Source organism: Amblyraja radiata, chromosome 9, assembly GCF_010909765.2.
Source record: "Amblyraja radiata isolate CabotCenter1 chromosome 9, sAmbRad1.1.pri, whole genome shotgun sequence".
NCBI lineage: Eukaryota > Metazoa > Chordata > Chondrichthyes > Rajiformes > Rajidae > Amblyraja > Amblyraja radiata.
The window spans coordinates 6,009,070-6,024,103 of NC_045964.1; the positions used below are offsets into that span (position 1 = coordinate 6,009,070).

The window sequence follows — 15,034 nt, forward strand, 5'->3', positions numbered from 1 at the left end:
CTGAGCCCTGAGTTACTCCAGCATTTTTGTTCTATCATTCTGGTAAACCTCCTCTACACTCTTTCTAAACCCTCCACACCCTTGCTGTGTCGGGGTGACCAGGACGGCACACCGCGCTCCGAATGCAGCCCCGCCAAAGCCCAATAAAGCTGCATCATGACTTCTCATCCTTAGATTCAATAAATCTTTGACTTTTCCAACTTGGGAGAAAAAGTTCTGTCTGTCTGCTCTAACCTTGCCTTTCATAATTCTATAACTACAATCAGTCTCTTAACGCTCCAGAGAAAAAAAATCTAAGTTTGTCCAACCACTCCTTGCATCTAATACCCTCTCTAGTCCAGGCAGCATCCTGGTAAGACCTTACTGATTTGGAGTAGGAAACAGTTTAGTTTAGTTTGCAGATAGTTTAGAGACACTCGGCCCACCGAGTCTGCACCAACCAGCGATCCTCACACACTAATACTATCCAACACACACTGGGGACAATTTTTTACATTTACATCAAGCCAATTAACCAACAAGCCTGTACGTCTTTGGAGTGTGGGAGGAAACCGAAGATCTCGGAGAAAACCCACGTGGTCACAGGGAATACGTGCAAACTCCGCACAGACAGCACCCGCAGTCAGGATCAAACCTGGGTCTCTGGCGCTGTACGGCAATAACTACCGATGTGCTGCCTAGGGGTTGTGTAGGGTCAGGGAACTGTACAGGGAAGACCACGGGGAGCAGTAGGATCCATGATGATGCAGGAGATGGTGGTCTGATAGATGTAGGTGGACTCTTAACGATACCATCAAACTTTATTCATCCCCGGAGGGAAGTTGTTCTGCCAGCAGTCACAACACACAACAAGGTACACAAAAAATTGAAATTAAAATTAAGTCAAAAGTGAGAACAAAAAGAAAAGGACAAGCAACTGTTGGCTGGCTGCCATGTGCACACAACAGCACCTTCACCAGAACAAAGGAACAAACACACACAGACTTATCCCCTGGGCAGGGGATTCTAAACTACAGTGTGTTCCCCCCTCACACACACACACAGGGTCTCTCTTTGTTCTCCCACCGTCCATAATCTTGTATGTTTCAATAAGAAACCCTCTCATCCTTCTAAATTCCAGAGTGTACAAGCCCAGCCGCTACATTCTATCAACACATGATAGCCCCGCCAGTGGTAGAGTTGCTACCTTACAGCGCCAGAGGCTCGGGTTCGTCCCGACTAGAGGTGTTGCCTGTACGGAGTTTGTACGTTCTCCCTGTGACCAGCGTGGTTTTCTCCGAGTCCAAAGACGTACAGGTTTGTAGGTTAATTGGCTTAGTATAAATGTAAAATTGTCCTTATGATAAACACGAAATGCTGGAGTAACTCAGCGGGACAGGCAGCATCTCTGGAGAGAAGGAATGGGTGACATTTCGGGTCGAGACCCTTAGTGTTAACTAGACTAAGTGGGTCCCAGCATCACACGGGAGGGCTGGTCACCAATGCAATATTCCACCTCTCCACCAATTCCAATACTGCTCGCCAGTGGGGGGGGGGAGGCTGTCTGTTGCGCTAGTATGGGTGTTGCGGGCCGAATGTACTGGTTTTCAGAGGGCTAGTATAGACATTGTGGGCCATATGGATGCTTAGGCAGGCATCCAACTGTTGCAACGATTTTAAAAGCCAAGCCAAGGCAAACAATTGGGCTGCAGACACCCGACAACCAAAATTCATTTTGTGAACACAAACTTTTTAAAAAGGGCTGCAGCTACTTTACAGCCGCATCGAGGGGACTCACCGTAGAGTAGACTGCGTTCAGTGTTATTCGCAGCTCGGTGAGCCGTGACCCTCTCGCTTCCTGGTCTGGCAGAGACTGAGTGAAGCACGACACTTCCTGGTTTTATAGCCCCTCCCCTGCCGCCAGTGGGGGCAGCAGAGAGAATGGGTAATTTTGTAAAAACATTAATATCTCTCTCATTTTTCATCGACGGAAAAAATCCTCAGCACTCATACGGCGGAGGGGGCTCTGAGCGAGGTGGCCAAAAATGACGGCCGTAGGTGGCGGCGTTCTCTCGGAAATCGCAGCACAGTCGGTCAAAAACGGTCAAGATCAAATATTTAATAATATAGATGTGCGGGGCTCGCAGGTCGGTGCGGAAGTATCTCTAAACTTAGCAAAACTAAACTAAATTTTTGTGTTGCTTGTAAACGTACTAACCAACCCATCTGTATTTCTGTTGAAGTCATTGATAGATATCACAAACAACAGTTCTGATTCTGAAAGGTTCATTTTTAGCAAGAGTAATGGATTTACTTTCAGACTTCATTTAGATCTCTCAATCTTGTAAGTTGCCTTTCACGTATCCCCAGACTGCTCTTGGCTTGTTGGCTGTAGTCGGTTGCTGGCAAAAGATGTCAAGCAGAGGGAATGTAGGAAGGAACTGCAGATGCTGGTTTACACCGAAGATAGGCACAAAATGCTGGAGTAACTCAGCGGGACAGGCAGCATCACTGGAGAGAAGGAGTGGGTGATGTTTCTTCTCTGATGTTTCACCCATTCCTTCTTTCCAGAGATGCTACCTGAGTTACTCCAGCATTTTGTGTCTATCTTTGGTGTCAAGCAGGGTGCAGGAATGCATTGCTCTCTCTTGCCTCTATTGTATATATTATTCGTTTTCTTACAGTTGGGATTCAGGTTCTGCTGTTTTCGCCTATTGGGCACCATGTTATAACACTGTCTCTGCTCTTTAGGGCTTCCGATCCATTGACTTCTCATTCTCTTCTGAACTGGTATGTGTACATAGCAAGCACTGATGGCTTTGGTGGCTAAATGCTTGATATGCAAAACTAGATTGATGTGTGAGCTGTCTCCCTCATGATCAGATCCCAATGGCTTTCAGAAAGAAGGGCATCACATTTGTTCAGGATCACATCTGTGTGGAGCCATACAGCAGAAGAGGAGACCATTCAGTGCCTTGGATCTGCGTTTGTTTTTTGAAAGAACTATCTAATTTGTTCTATTTCATTTGCATTCCCTTCCTAGATGTATAATTTTCAACCTTTCAAGTGTATATTTTTGTTTAGTTTAGAGACACAGCTCGGAAACAGGCCCTTCGGCCCCCGAGTCCGCGCCGACCAGCCATCCCCGCACACTTGCACTATCCTACACACACTAGGGACAATTTACAATTTTACCAATTAGCCTACAAACCTGTGCGTCTTTGGAGTGTGGGAGGAAACCGAAGCACCCCGAGAACAGGTCACGGGGAGAACGTACAAACTCCGTACAGACAGCACCCGTAGTCAGGATCAAACCCGTAGTCAGGATCGAACCAACCATGCCTCCCAATTTCATAGAAACATAGAAAATAGGTGCAGGATGAGGCCATTCGGCCCTTCGAGCCAGCACCGCCATTTATTGTGATCATGGCTGATCGCCCACTATCAATAACCCGTGCCTGCCTTCTCCCCATATCCCTTGACTCCACTTGCCCCTAGAGCTCTATCTAACTCTCTCTTAAATACTCTCTAGAATTTAGAAGATTGAGGGGGGATCTTATAGAAACGTACAAAATTCTTAAGGGGTTGGACAGGCAAAGACGGGGATAAGGAACTTTTTTTTCTCAGCCAGTCTTTAGTCTTTGGATCACTCTTCTTCAACGGGCAGTGGGAGCAGTGGCTTTGACTTTTTTTTTAAGACAAAGATAAATAGAATGAATAAGAAAGTGCCTGGGAAAGTTGGAATATGGAGTTGAAGTTACAGCCAGGCAGTACGGGTTGGCAGGGCCGAACGGCCTACTCTGACCTTCTATGTTTGAATTCTCAAGATCATAAGGAATAGGAGTAGAATTAGGCTATTCGGCCCATCAAGTCTACTCTGCCATTCAATCATGGCTGATCTATGTCTCCCTCCTAACCTCATTCTCCTGCCTTCTCCCCATAACCTCTGACACCGGTACTAATCAAGAATCTATCTCTGCCTCAAAAATATGGCCTCCACAACCTTCTGCGGCAAAGAATTCCACAGATTCACCACCCTCTGACTAAAGAAATTCCTCCTCATCAACTTCCTAAAAGAACGTCCTTTAATTCTGAGGCTATGACTTCTAGTCGTAGATTCTCCCACTAGTGGAACTTTGGTCCTGGTAAATCTTCCCATGTACAGCAGTGCTGCACCAGTAGGTACTTTAGCTAAACAACCGAGCAAGACACTTAAATAATGAATGCTGAAGTGTGCCATCTAAACCATTCACAAACCAGGGAAGGGGAATATGGAACTGTGCTGCATAGACCTGAAGGACCCAGATATACAATATTAGGAACAATCAGTTATCAAGCTGGTAGTCGGTGCCTGAGAATATAGAGCAAAGACTAAACCTGCAGTATCCTGCCGGGTGGCTCTACCGTCTAGTACCTCAAGCTCAAGGGCGGCATGCACTATGGCGTAGCGGTAGAGTTCTTGCCTTGCTGCGCTGGGGACCTGGGTTCGATCTCGACCACCGGGTGCTGCCTGTACAACTTTGTACGTTCTCCCCGTGACCATTGAGATCTTTGATTTCCTCCCACACTCCAAAGACGTACAGGTTTCGTAGGTTTAATGGCTTGGTATAAATGCAAATTTTCTCTAGTGTGTGTAGCATTAAGGGCCTGTCCCACCAGCATGCGATTGCATGTGTTTGGCACGACCAAACGGAAGCGGAGTTCGCGCAAAGTTTGCGCGTGACGTAATTTATGTCATACTCACCAATCAGCTGGGCAGGAGGCGGGCCAACTGAATTTGGACGTTGCACGGTGTCGGGCGGTGACGTCATCACGCAACGGCACGCCGGGCGGTGACGTCATCGCGCAACGCCACGCGCTAGGGGTACGCCATCAAGACGCTGCGCATGCCGTCAATGCGCCTGCGGGCCAATTTGGCGTGTGGAATTTTCGGACAGTGCGGGATTTTCTGAGCCCCGCGCGATGTCGTGACCAGCCCCGCACAACTCCATACGCCTCTGTGCTTGGAAGTGGGACCGGCCCTGCGCAGCCGTACGCCTCAAGCGACCACGTTTGGTCGCGTTAGACGCATGCAATAGCATGCTGGTGGGACAGGCCCTTTAGTGTGCGGGGATCGCTGGTCGGTGAGGACTCGGTGGGCCGAAAGGCCTGTTTCTGCGCTGGATCTCCAAACTAAACTAAACACAATATTGCTTTGCTAAGATTTTTGAGCGGCTGCTGACTTGGCAACAATTCTACCAGAGGTCGACTTAAGTATGTTTATTTCTTAGCAAATATGTGCTTTTTTCTGATGCTAACAACAGCGTGTGTTCTGATTTTGCTAACACCTCGGACTGCTTGACTTGCAATGTGATAATCTATTGTGTTTATCTGTTAACCTACAGAGCAGAGAAGCCACAAGTAAGAAGGATCCAAACAATGAGAAAGTAGCGAAAGCAGAGACTGTGCCAGCACCACAAACTGTGCACTATTTGTACATTCAGGTAACTATTCTATATTGGAGGAACAGCACCTCATACTTTGCCTGGGCAGCTGACAAGCCAGTGGTATGAATATTGAAGATATTCACAAAAAGCTGGAGTAACTCAGCGGGACAGGCAGCATCTCTGGAGAGAAGGAATGGGTGGCGTTTTGGGTCGAGGCCCTTCTTCAGAATATTGATTTCTCTAACTCTACCATTCTCCGTCCTTGCCCCATCCCATGGTCGTACCATTTTCGAAGTCATCTTGTTGAGTCACGGTGGCGCAGCGGTAGAGTTGCTACCTTATAGCGAATGCAGCGCCGAAGACCCGGGTTCGATCCGGTGGCTGTTTGTACGGAGTTTGTACGTTCTCCCCGTGACCTGCGTGCGTTTTCTTTGAGATCTTCCGTTTCCTCCCACACTCCAAAGACGCACAGGTTTGTAGGCTAATTGGCTTGGTAAATGTAAAAATTGTCCCTAGTGGGTGTAGGATAGTGTTAATGTGCGGGGATCGCTGGTTGAAACAGATTCCGCGCTGTATCGCTTTTAAAAATGTTTAAATATTTTTATTAGAAGCAGTGAACAAAAGTATAAACCGTGACATATGACATAATACATTTATTGTACAGTTTCAATTTTAATTTTAGCAAAGATGAAATAGGAAAAGAGAGAAAGAGCAAGAAATAAAGAGAATGAAAGAGAAAGAGAATGTGTAAGAATAGAACCCCTAAACTACCAAATGAGGGTAATCGAAGAGTGAGTAAGTAAAAGAAATAGGCAAAACGTAAAGAAATAAAAAGACAAAAAAGGAAAAAAAAAAAAAAAGTGTTGATATACCTGCTTAATTTCTCTCCCCACCCATCACCCAGTCCGTAAATCGGTTTAATTCCGAAGTTGTGTTGCACCATACAATCCTTGTAATAAATCAATGAATGGTGTCCATGTCTTCAAAAATTGCTCTGATTTTCCTGCTAAGACAAGTCTCATTTTTTCTAAATGTAGCATCTCAGACATGTTTGTAATGCTACATTTAGAAAAAATGAGACTTGTCTTAGCAGGAAAATCAGAGCAATTTTTGAAGACATGGACACCATTCATTGATGTCATTGATCAGACATGTTTGTAATCCACATTTTAAGAGTAGGGGCAGCTGTATTTTTCCAAAATTTAAGTATAAGTTTATCAGACCATAATTAAGGAAACGTCTTTGAAATATTGATAGCTCAGGGCAGGCTTCTGCTGTTCCGAAAATAATCAGTTTCGTGTGGGGGTCCAGTTTTGTTTTTAATGTTTTTGAAAAAATTTCAAAGATTCCTTTCCAAAAGTTATGTAGTTTTATGCAAGAGGCAAAGGAATGTGTTATAGTTGCTTCTTGAAGGAGACATTTGTCACAAATAGGAGATCTTATTCAGTTTAGTCTTTGAGTAGTAGAGTCTGTGCAGTATTTTGAATTGGATTAAAATGTGTCTAACATTAATCTTATATATATATATGTATATATAAGAGATATTTTCCCCATCTGCCTTTGGAATTTTTTAGGCCTGATTCCTCTTCCCATTCTCTTCTAATTCCGTCTGACGATGGAATTTCTATATTTAGAAGGGTATTATACAAGTATGATGTTAGATTGTTTGACTCTGAATTTCTATTCATACCTTCGTCTAATATATCTGGCAGCAGAGTTTAATAATCATGGGTATATGTTTTCAAATAATCTCGAATTTGAAGATATCTAAAATATTGATTACCTTTCAGACTGTATTTCGACTGTAATTTCTGAAATGACAGGATGTCTCCCATCTCGTACAGATCTCCAAGCTTTTTAATTCCTAGTCTTTCCCAATAAATAAGTTTTACCTATAATAGATGGCTTAAACGACGGGTTATTAGCTATTGGTGAAAGAAGAGATAACTTTCTTAGTTTAAAAGCTGTATCTCTAAACTAAACTAATCTACTCGTTCTCAACTGGTACACAGCTAACAATGGCCTGTTTCCTCTATCATCATTACTTTTGTGCATATCTTTCATTCATTTGTTCTATATCTCTCTCCATCACCGTCTATATCTCTCTTTTCCCTTTCCCCTGACTCTCAGTCTGAAGAGGGTCTCAACTCGAAACGTCACCCATTCTTTTTCACAGAGTCGGGTTAACACAACTTGAGACGGACACAAAAAGCTGGAGTAACTCAACGGGTCAGACAGCATCTCTGGAGAAAAGGAATAGGTGACGTTTCGGGTCGAGACCCCTTCTTCAGAAAGGGTCTTGAGATGAAATGCGTGCCAACCCTGGGCGAGAGTTGGCTAGTTGTGTAGTTTGCTGGGTCAGCTGGAATTATGTATTGTCTTGGTTAGCAGTGGATGTGAGTTCCCTGGCCCCTTCTCACACGGTCCCCTTGCCATCAGCCACATTCTTGTGGTTTCCAGAATCTCTGGTGATATCCATGGCAGTTGACAGAGGTTGGGCAAACTTGGGGTGTTTTCACTGAAACATCAAAGGTTGAGGGTGGACCTAATGGAAATATAATAAAATTATGAGAGCCATAGACAGGTTAGACAGTCGGAACCTTTCTCCCAGGGTGAAAACGTCTGAGGCGGTGTGGCATAGCTTTAAGGTGAGAGGGACGAAGTTTAAAGGAGATGTGTGTGGCAAGTATTTTTACTCAGCGGGTGCTGGGCGCCTGGAACATGCTGCCAAAGGTATTGGTGGAGGAAGATACAATAATGGTACTTTAAAGCGGCAGGGTCTCGCAGCGGTAGAGTTGCCGCCTTACAGCGCCAGATTCCCGGGATCGATCCTGACTACGGGTTCTGTCTGTACCGAGTTTGTACGTTCTCCCCGTGACCTGCGTGGATTTTCCCCGGGAAAATGGAGGAGGACTGGCCAAGCTCTGTGCCTTCCACCACAGTGATGAATGCTGTGGTGGATGTTTGTGTAAAATTTTATTGTGGTTGTGTTCTTTATTACTGTACCGCTGCTGGCAACCCAAATTCCACCGACCTTGGTTGTGTGGCAATTAAATTATATCAAATATCAAATCAATCTTCGATCTCCTCCCACATTCCAAAGACATACAGTTTGTAGGTTAATTGGCTTCGGTAAAGATTGTAGGATAGTGTTAGTGTACAGGGATCGCTGGTTGGCACGGACTTTCTCCGGGATCTCCGGTTTCCTCCCACACTTCCAATACGTACAGGTTTGTAGGTTGATTAGATGGGTATCATTGTAAATTGTCCCCAGTGTGTGTAAGGCAGTGTTAAATTGCGTGGATCGCTGGTCGGCGTGGACTCTGTGGGCCGAAGGGCCTGTTTCTGCGCTGTTTCTCTAAACTAAACTAAACTAAACTAAAGGAGGCTTTTAGATAGGCACACGGATATACAGATAATGGAGGACTATTTAGCCATGTGCAGGCAGAGGAGATTAGTTTATCTTGGAAGCATGTTTGACACAGAAGGGCCTGTTCATGTGCTGTGCTGTTCGGGGAATGGGAGAATTTCTGAGAAAACTCGGGCAATAAAATTCCCCCGGCTTTCCCAATAGGCCCACACGTCCCAGGAAGGCAGAAAAATAACATAAGGTTTTTCAACCCTGCATCTTTGCACAATAGTGAGATAAAGCGTCTTGTCTGAGCGATGAGCAATTGCGCTGATGGAAGCGCCCCTCTCACCTTAAAGCTCTGCCACATCGTCTTTGTATTCCCATCCTGGGGAAAAGGTTCTGACCCGCTTCCCCATGTTTGGCTCTCATAATAATTTTATACATTTCTATCAGGTCCACCACCATAATATCACCAGAAATTCATGAACCCACTGAGGTTCATAAGTTCTAGGAGCAGAAATAGGCCATTCGGCCTATCAAATCTATTCCGCCATTCAATCATGGCTGATCTAAGACTGCAAAAAGTTGTGACCACTGCCCAATCCATCACCGACCGGCTCTGACCTCCCCACCATCGAAGGGATCTATCGCAGTCGCTGCCTCAAAAAGGCAGCCAGCATCATCAAAGACCCACACCATCCTGGCCACGCACTCATTTCACCACTGCCATCGGGAAGAAGCTACAGGAGCCTGAGAACTGTAACATCCAGGTTCAGGAACAGCTTTGTCACCACAACCATCAGACTATTGAAAAACGATGACAAATAAGCTCTGAACTACAACAGCTGATCAGCTGCTCCTTGAGGTACCACGGTCTAAGCGGAAGCTCAGAGGGGATAGAGCCTTTTCTGTTGCTGCTCCGGCACTTTGGAACACCTTGCCGTTGCACATCAGACAGGCCCCCTCACTGTCCATCTTCAAATCCTCCCTAAAAACTCATTTTTATTCTCTGGCTTTCGACACTGGCTGAGACATTGCTCCTGTTCTTAGTGCTTTTAATGTCTTTTAATTTTTACTGTTTTTAGTCCTTCGTTTTACGGTTTTTAATGGTTTGTAATAACTTTTTGTCCATGAGTTCTCATGTACAGCACTTTGTGGCAACTGCGGTTGTTTAAAGCGCTTTATAAATAAAGTTTATTATTATTATTATTATTATTATTGTTATTATTATTGCACTATATGTGTTTATTTATTGAGTATGTGTGCATGTGTGTATATATACACACACTGAACTTTTTTCTCCCGTTATGTACTATGTTTACATATTCACATATTCTGTTGTGCTGCAGCAAGCAAGAGTTTCATTGTCCTATCTGGGACATATGACAATAAAACACTCTTGACTCTCTTGATCATATAGATTACTCAATAGCTTGAATCTGAAGTGTTGAGCGTGCAATGATACTGCCGTGCATACAAATTGCTTGTCCCTGGCTGTTTCAGATGGAGTACTGTGAGAAAAGCACTCTCCGAGACACAATCGACCAAGGTCTGTACGCGGACATCAGCCGCCTTTGGAGGTTATTCCGAGAAATCCTCGATGGACTGGCCTATATCCATGAACAGGTTGGTTTGACGAGGGCCATAGATGTAACCATGCTTTAAAATACATCATGTTTTCGTTTCAGATACAACACGAACACACGCCCATTTGTTTCACCGGTTCCACACCAACCATCAGACTGAAGAAGGGTCTCGGCCCGAAACGTCACCCATTCCTTCCCTCCACAGATGCTGCCTGTCCCGCTGAGTTAAGAGCCTGTCCGGGGTGGGAGATTGCAACCTTCACGTGGTCCGCCCTGTTTCAACAAATACAATCAACCCGGCGTGCACAATCAAATAAGATCAAATAGAACAAGTTGTCCTACAACATTTTTTTTTTGTTTTAATTCAAAAATATTTATTCAAATATTAAAATAGTATTTACAATACAATAAAACAAAACACCACCATAATACAAGACGAACAAATATGCTAAGCAACTGCTAAACAACTATATTGCAATCCTTGGCCAGGATACATTCAACCCCCCTCGGTGCCCAGCGGTCGCGGAACTCCCTCAGGGTGCCCGTAGACAGGGCGTATTCCCTTTCTATCCGCACCCGGGCACGGACGTATCCCCGGAAAAGGGGCAGGCAGCCGGCTCGGGTAGAGCCCTCCACCGTCTAGCGCCTTGACTCGCGGATGGCCAACTTGGCCATTGTCCTACAACATTAGGCTGTGCACGCCATACGCAAGAAGAAGTGCCTGTCCCACTTTCACGACCTAATTCACAACCTTTTTTACTCGTGGACGTTTTTCATCATGTTGAAAATACACCCCGACCTACTTGATGCCACGAGTACCTACGACTAGCATCACGACCCGCCTGCGACCTCCTACGACCTTCCTACGACCTCGTGACGACCATGCTGGGAGTATGAGTATGTGGATAGAGAACTGGCTGGCAAACAGGAAGCAAAGAGTAGGAGTAAACTGGTCCTTTTCACAATGGCAGGCAGTGACTAGTGGGGTACCGCAAGGCTCAGTGCTGGGACCCCAGCTATTTACAATATATATTAATGATCTGGATGAGGGAATTGAAGGCAATATCTCCAAGTTTGCGGATGACACTAAGCTGGGGGGCAGTGTTAGCTGTGAGGAGGATGCTAGGAGACTGCAAGGTGACTTGGATAGGCTGGGTGAGTGGGCAAATGTTTGGCAGATGCAGTATAATGTGGATAAATGTGAGGTTATCCATTTTGGTGGCAAAAACAGGAAAGCAGACTATTATCTAAATGGTGGCCGACTAGGAAAAGGGGAGATGCAGCGAGACCTGGGTGTCATGGTACACCAGTCATTGAAAGTAGGCATGCAAGTGCAGCAGGCAGTGAAGAAAGCGAATGGTATGTTAGCTTTCATAGCAAAAGGATTTGAGTATAGGAGCAGGGAGGTTCTACTGCAGTTATACAGGGTCTTGGTGAGACTACACCTGGAGTATTGAGTACAGTTTTGGTCTCCAAATCTGAGGAAGGACATTATTGCCATAGAGGGAGTGCAGAGAAGGTTCACCAGACTGATTCCTGGGATGTCAGGACTGTCTTATGAAGAAAGACTGGATAGACTTGGTTTATACTCTCTAGAATTTAGGAGATTGAGAGGGGATCTTATAGAAACTTATAAAATTCTTAAGGGGTTGGACAGGCTAGATGCAGGAAGATTGCTCCCGATGTTGGGGAAGTCCAGGACAAGGGGGTCACAGCTTAAGGATAAGGGGGAAATCCTTTAAAACCGAGATGAGAAGAACTTTTTTCACACAGAGAGTGGTGAATCTCTGGAACTCTCTGCCACAGAGGGTAGTCGAGGCCAGTTCATTGGCTATATTTAAGAGGGAGTTAGATGTGGCCCTTGTGGCTAAGGGGATCAGAGGGTATGGAGAGAAGGCAGGTACGGGATACTGAGTTGGATGATCAGCCATGATCATATTGAATGGCGGTGCAGGCTCGAAGGGCCGAATGGCCTACTCCTGCACCTAATTTCTATGTTTCTATGAGTCAAAGGCAAACTCGGCAGAGGTCGTGAATTTGGTCGTGAAAGTGGGTCAGGCCCTTTAATCCAGCATTTTGTGTGTATCTTCAGTTCAAACCAGCATCTGCAGTTCTTTCCTACACATGTTCTCGGGGCAAGTGTTTTCTGACCAACCTTTTCTGTTCTCTCATTTCAGGGAATGATCCATAGGGATCTTAAACCTGTTAATATTTTTCTTGATTCCTATGATCATGTGAAAATAGGAGATTTTGGTTTGGCCACTGATCACCTTGCTAACATGGTAAGTTGTGATTTTGTAGTGTATTGCGTTTCAAACAAATTGCTTTTTAAGGAGTGTGCATGCAGTGTAAGATGTGATCCAAGATTAGTGATACATTTTGTGTGGGCTAATTGTGCTTTTGCTCTAGTAGGTTTGGGGAGACCACTATTGCACGCTCCCAAATATTATATGTTGAAGTCAATGATTTCTGACCTTTTAACAGTGCTTTTGTTTTCGTAATTCTTTGATGTGGTCCTTGCCCTTATTTATCCATACCTGAAAAATAATTCCATTACCTTGTGGTAGCCTGCGAGAAGTGGCTCACCTATTGATGGCAACTTGTCCCTCTCAAAAGTAGTTATTGTCATGTGTACTGAGGTACAATGAAAAGCTCTTGTTGCGTGCTAACCAGTCAGCAGAGAGACAAAACATGATTACAATCGGGCCAATTACGGTGTGTAGACACCAGAGCTGCTATATAGTACGGATTTTCCGAAATGCGATAAGAATACGGATGTACTGATTTGTTGTGTAAAATACGGATTAAAAAAAAATCAGCCCGACTTCCTGTTTCACCTTGCTGCTTAAAAAATGCAAGGATATAAAAAGTCATACTGTAACTCTAAAAATGATAGCAGATTAAATCTATTAGTATTTTAAATTTCAAGATCTGGATGATTATTTTTGTAAGCTTTGATCTGCCTGTCCCGCTCCAGCTTTAAACAGCGCTGTGGGCATTACACATAGCGCTATGGCCACAGCGCTATGGGCCACAGACCTAAGGGCTTGGACACGCTAGAGGCAGGAAACATGTTCCCGACGTTGGGGGAGTCCAGAACCAGGGGCCACAGTTTAAGAATAAGGAGTAAGCCATTTAGAACGGAGATGAGGAAACACTTTTTCTCACTGAGAATGGTGAGTCTGTGGAATTCTCCGCCTCAGAGGGGAGGCAGGTTCTCTGGATGTTTTCAAGAGAGAGCTAGATAGGGCTCTTAAAGATAGCGGAGTCAGGGGATATGGGGAGAAGGCAGGAACGGGGTACTGATTGGGGATGATCAGCCATGATCACATTGAATGGCGGTGCTGGCTCGAAGGACCGAATGGCCTACTCCTGCACCTATTGTCTATTGTCTAAACTGTTCAGGGAGGGAGAAGGAAAGAGGGAGTGGGAGGGAGGGAATAAGAGAGGGAAAGAGAGAGGGAGGAAGAGAGGGAGGGACAGGGGGAGGGAGGGAGGGAGAGGGAGGGAAAGAGAGAAGGGAGGGAGAGCGAGGCTTCCAAAGTGGCTTCTACATCATCATCTGGTGCTAAAAGCAGGAAGCAGCCGTTCAAACAGCAGTATACAAAGAGATGGCAATGAATGCACTGTCAAATTAGGGGACCAAAACTGCACACAATACTCCAGGTGTGATCTCACTAGGGCCCTGTACAACTGCAGAAGGACCTCTTTGCTCCTATACTCGAGTCCTCAGATTTAAAGATTGAAGTTTGTGCTAATGCAGGTACTTAAAATGATAAAAGGTTTTTGACAGGAGTTACATTACAATTAAAACACAGAGTACTTGTGCTATGACTCCAGGAAAGCGCTCAACCAAGTAAACCAAGCGCAAAGCCAAAGTAGTATCTAATTATCTAACTAAATATACCAACTTAAAATAAATAGCTCCGTTTGCAAAATACAGCTACCTACATATTAACTAGCTCTTTAAAAAAAAACTAGTCCTGTAGATGGAAGTATATCATTGGGGTTAGCAAGTGGGCACCTCCCTTCACTGGTGTTTCGTTGAGTTAGGCCCAAGACACCTCGGGAAGGGATGATCAGGGTGGGATGATGCAGATCAAGGCAGCCATAATGATGTATCTACTTACTGTTGGAATCAGAAGGCCCTGTTGTAGACCTGGAAACTGAAAGTTTTATTATGCGTGCTAGGTCAATTGAATTTTGAAGGTTGGAGGTTGAAAGACGTGTGGCAGATAAGGCTATCAAAATCAGGTAAATAGTTTAGAGGTTTAGATTATCAGTGAATGGGAAAAGGGGGCTGTGTGGCCTTTACCCTTCACACTTTCCTCTATACTCTTCAAAGACAATCAGACCGATTTCTGTTAACTCTTCCCACAAGGTAATAAGAATCAAGGCTTCAGGAATATAAAGATGCCCTTGGTTCTAGTTATTTTGTAGAGGGTAGCTCACAACACCAGATATCTGGGTTCAATGCTGAACTCTGGTGCTCTCTCTGTCTGGCAGTGTCTCTGTGACCGCGGAGGTTTTCTTCCAGCCGATCGCGTTTCATCCTGCATTCCAGAAATGTGCTGGTTAGTAAGTTAATTGGCCACAGTAAATGATCCCATGTTTGTAGGTGAGTTGTAGAATTTGGGGGACATTGACGAGAATATGGGTAGAATGAAATGGGATTAGTGCACGTGAGTGGC

At 44.9% G+C, this 15,034-nt stretch overlaps 1 protein-coding gene across 3 annotated transcripts in view; it reads left to right on the forward strand.

The window, feature by feature from the left end:
• The window catches only part of eif2ak4 (eukaryotic translation initiation factor 2 alpha kinase 4), a 125,492-nt gene that overhangs the window by 45,339 nt on the left and 65,119 nt on the right, over positions 1 to 15,034 (forward strand). For 2 of the 3 annotated variants that reach the window (XM_033026581.1, XM_033026582.1), the window contains exons 14-17: positions 2,731 to 2,769; positions 5,364 to 5,462; positions 10,261 to 10,383; positions 12,521 to 12,625. In XM_033026581.1, the coding sequence (XP_032882472.1) occupies positions 2,731 to 2,769; positions 5,364 to 5,462; positions 10,261 to 10,383; positions 12,521 to 12,625 (366 nt within the window). The remainder of the gene's footprint in view (positions 1 to 2,730; positions 2,770 to 5,363; positions 5,463 to 10,260; positions 10,384 to 12,520; positions 12,626 to 15,034) is intronic. The other variant, XM_033026583.1, reaches the window with a different exon arrangement.